Source organism: Mya arenaria, chromosome 5 (assembly GCF_026914265.1).
Source record: "Mya arenaria isolate MELC-2E11 chromosome 5, ASM2691426v1".
Lineage (NCBI taxonomy): Eukaryota > Metazoa > Mollusca > Bivalvia > Myida > Myidae > Mya > Mya arenaria.
Window position 1 is genome coordinate 34,204,455 of NC_069126.1, and position 3,706 is coordinate 34,208,160.

At 34.6% G+C, this 3,706-nt stretch overlaps 1 protein-coding gene across 1 annotated transcript; it reads left to right on the plus strand.

Annotated features, from left to right (window-relative positions):
- Window positions 1-1,079: 1,079 nt before the first annotated feature.
- On the plus strand, window positions 1,080-3,333 carry LOC128233825 (short-chain collagen C4-like). Its single transcript, XM_052947683.1, has 2 exons — window positions 1,080-1,379; window positions 1,851-3,333. The coding sequence occupies exons 1-2, from the start codon at window positions 1,160-1,162 to the stop codon at window positions 2,444-2,446; spliced, it is 816 nt and encodes a 271-aa protein (XP_052803643.1). The 5' UTR covers window positions 1,080-1,159; the 3' UTR covers window positions 2,447-3,333.
- Window positions 3,334-3,706: the final 373 nt, after the last annotated feature.

Consider the following 3,706-nt stretch of genomic DNA (forward strand, 5'->3'; position numbering starts at 1 on the left):
CATTATTAACCTCTTCTTATATTTATAACATTTATAGATACGTTATGGCCCCGAACAATTTCAATCTGTTGTTTAAAAGTCATGAACAATATAAAACTAGTCACACGTATCAGAATTGAAATGTTGGCCATTCCATGTATATATTTTAGTCGTCAATAATTCCCGTTCGATAGCACTATAATATGTACATACAGTTGTCATGCATCAAACTAATATAACAGTGAGGATACGTTTATGAAGAACTTTATACCTTTTAAATATCTTGGTCAGGATGAGTTCTTACGCCAGCATTCAGACACGAAAAAGTTACAAATACTACATCGACTTAGTTTTAAGCTTTTATCGTGCATTCAAACAACCCTATATCCTTTACTTTGTTCAAAGCTTGCCATGTTTGGCCGTCATATTAGTTATATTGCTTTGCTGTTCTAAGTGTTAAACAAACGATTGTATTTTCCAACCAGCATGTATATAATTAGATGTATAATTAGAGGTCACACAAAAGTTATAAGTACAAATCTGTAATTATAACCTACAGTTGATGTTAACTACGAACCTATGTAATACTTGATTTAAAGCTTTAAGATGATGGGATGTTCTTAGCGTGTACGTGGAGTAGCAAAATTTTATTTCATAACTCTTGTCAAAGCAATATTTAAACGATGTAATTGTGCTGAACTTACACATATGGTAACCAAAACTCACTAAATACATATAAAAAGATACATGTCTAATCTAATGTTCAACGTTTTTGTTATTTGAAGCATTTTAAGTTTCTTAAAGAAGGAACTGAACTAAAATAATAATAACTTGTTTACCAACGTTTAAAACGTCAACAGGAAATTATGATATTCGTTAACATAAAAGCTCTTTTCAGTCGACAACGGAAACCTCGCTTTAAACAAAACAAATTTGGTGGAGATGAACTGATGAAATTCCAATCTCAAGGAAGAATATTGCACTGTTTTGTGTCGAAGCCATTAAACACAAATAGTACCTTTTTGTTTTGCTAACAATTTGGCACTACATTTATTTCCTTCTTCCCTACGATACAGGTCAATTTCTGAACCTATCCTTATACGTGAAAAAACATAACCAGGACAGGGTGTTCATAAAATGTATAAATACGGACACTGGAGCTACATCAGTGGACATTACAATGGCATCCTTAACATGGATAACACTGTTGTTTGCGACTCTACCCTCCATCCTTTGCACGGAGACTTGCGACAACAAGTTCGAGTACGAGTTTGGCGTGCTTCAGAAGCTCGAAATGCTTGAGAAGGAAAAGACTCACTTGGCGACCGAACTAAACGTGCAAGCGTATACCAACAGGGCGCTTGCAGACCAAGTTAGTGCTCTCACAAGACAAGTGACAGGTAGGGAAAAAAATCATGATGTGTATTTATTTTCACTAATGTTAAGTTATGTTTCGTTATATTACATTCACATACTCGATAAATGTAAACGCAATGTTCAGTTTAAATATATTTTGCTAACTGTATTGGTTCTCGCTACTTAGAGTATAATTGATAACAAATGAAAAAATCAAATACAACTAATCATATTAAGATTAATTCAAAGAAATTGTATGAGATTTATTAAAAACCTTAATCGAAGACTAATAGTAACATAAATTGTGTTTAGTTGCGTTATTCTTATGACATCTTTATAATTTCCAATGCACTGAATAATAACTTTAGTGTCCAAACAGATTTGACGAAATGAAATTGCACTTTATTTTTACTTGTTGCTAGGCGTTTCCCTGCCATTCCATTTATTTCCGATCAGTTTTGCAAATATTGATGTAGCGACGGAGAATACTTAATTGTTAATATCATCGTTTTCAGAGTTCATTAATAACACACTAAATGGATTGTTGAATCGGGGTTTCCAAAATACTTCTCTGTCGAATGGAAGCACATACATTCGATGGGGACGGACGTCCTGTCCTTCTAGCCGCCAGATGGTTTACGAAGGATATGCAGGAGGATCACACTATCAACACACTGGTGGAGGCGCGAATTATTTGTGCCTTCCGAAAGATCCAATGCATGGTGAACAGGCTTCGCTTGGTCACTCATACGTCTATGGGGCAGAATACGAAACAGGTTCAACTGTTTTCAACAATATTTATGAACACGATGTTCCATGTGCAGTATGCCTGTCTTCAAGCACGAGTCTGCTGATGATTCCCGCTCGGACCGAATGCTATAATGGATGGACGAAAGAGTATTCTGGTTACTTGATGTCAGATAAATACAGCCACCCACGACGCGAGTACGTTTGCATGGATGGGAATCCAGAAGCGACCGGTAGTTCTAACAATGATAACGGTGCTCTGTTCTTTTTTGTCGATGCAAAGTGTGGCTCCTTACCCTGTCCTCCATACGTTAATGGCAGTACGCTGACCTGTGTCATGTGCTCATACTCAACTAACAATTAAGTGCCCGTTAAATGTCAATGGCGTAAAAGAGTTGTATCATATTTTTGTATATGAACTAAGCTACATTTTAGTCCTAACCTGTGTAAACAAGAGTTTATTTGTTTTCATTACAAAACATAACATTTTTAAATATGTCAGGCATATTGGCAGTAGACTGTTACATACCATGTCTTAATCATGATTGTTTCTGTTAAGTTTTATTGAAGTGTTTTGGCCTGTACTTCAATTAAAATCAGCAAGTTCAACTTTGCATAAAATTGTAATTTGTTTTTACATTAAAAATGATTACGTTTTGTCTATCTATTATACAAAGTGTTTGTTTAGTAGTTAGCAGCTTCGTATATGTAATGATTTATATGGATAGGTATCCTTTGACGACCTGATAAATACTGATATTCACGCATTACTTTACATTTTTAGTTATAACTATTGGTATTATTGCATTCTGTTTAAAATGTGATATGTTTACGCAAGGTGTTCAGCTTTTAAATTTGGTTTTAAATATTCATGATTGTGATCAAATTCTTTAAAGCTTATTTCTACTGCTTTGATTGGTACGGAGAAAAGCAAGTTCGTTATTGTCACATCCTTGGCATCTCTTTCTTCGACATTGTTGGTGAAGGCCTTGGTGTCATGCTTAATCAAAATGTTTTCAATGCCATTCATGTTAATTTGAAACACCGTTCAGTATTTCCGACCACAATTTCGTACTCATGTTAACACTGACGATGAACGTAAACGTCACACAAACCATAACACTAATAGAAGTTATTCAATTTTGGATTCTTTGTACGCATTTTTGCTAGATTGCGTTCTATTGAAGTTTAAGTATTTACGTCTTACTTTGTATTGGTGCTTTGTCTTGTGGAAATAAAAGTTTAACCAAATGCATTTTTTAATGTATTAACTGCGTTATATGTTTGATCATGACCTTGTTCACTAGGAAAATTTGACAGTGTTATATGTTGAATAACAATCTTGCTCACAAAGAGAAGTGGACATTATTATATGTTTAATCATCAGTTTACGAAATAGGGGCGTTGACAATGTTATATGTTTGATAAAGATCTTACTCACTAGAAGAATTTGTCAGCGTTGTATCTTTGATAACAAACTTGCTTACTAGGAGAAGTTGACATCGTTATATGTTTGATCACGAGCTTGCTTACTAGGAGAAGTTGACATCTTTATATGTTTGATCGAGAGCTTGCGAGCTAGGAAACGATGACAACGTAACAGATTTGATATCGAGCTTGCTCA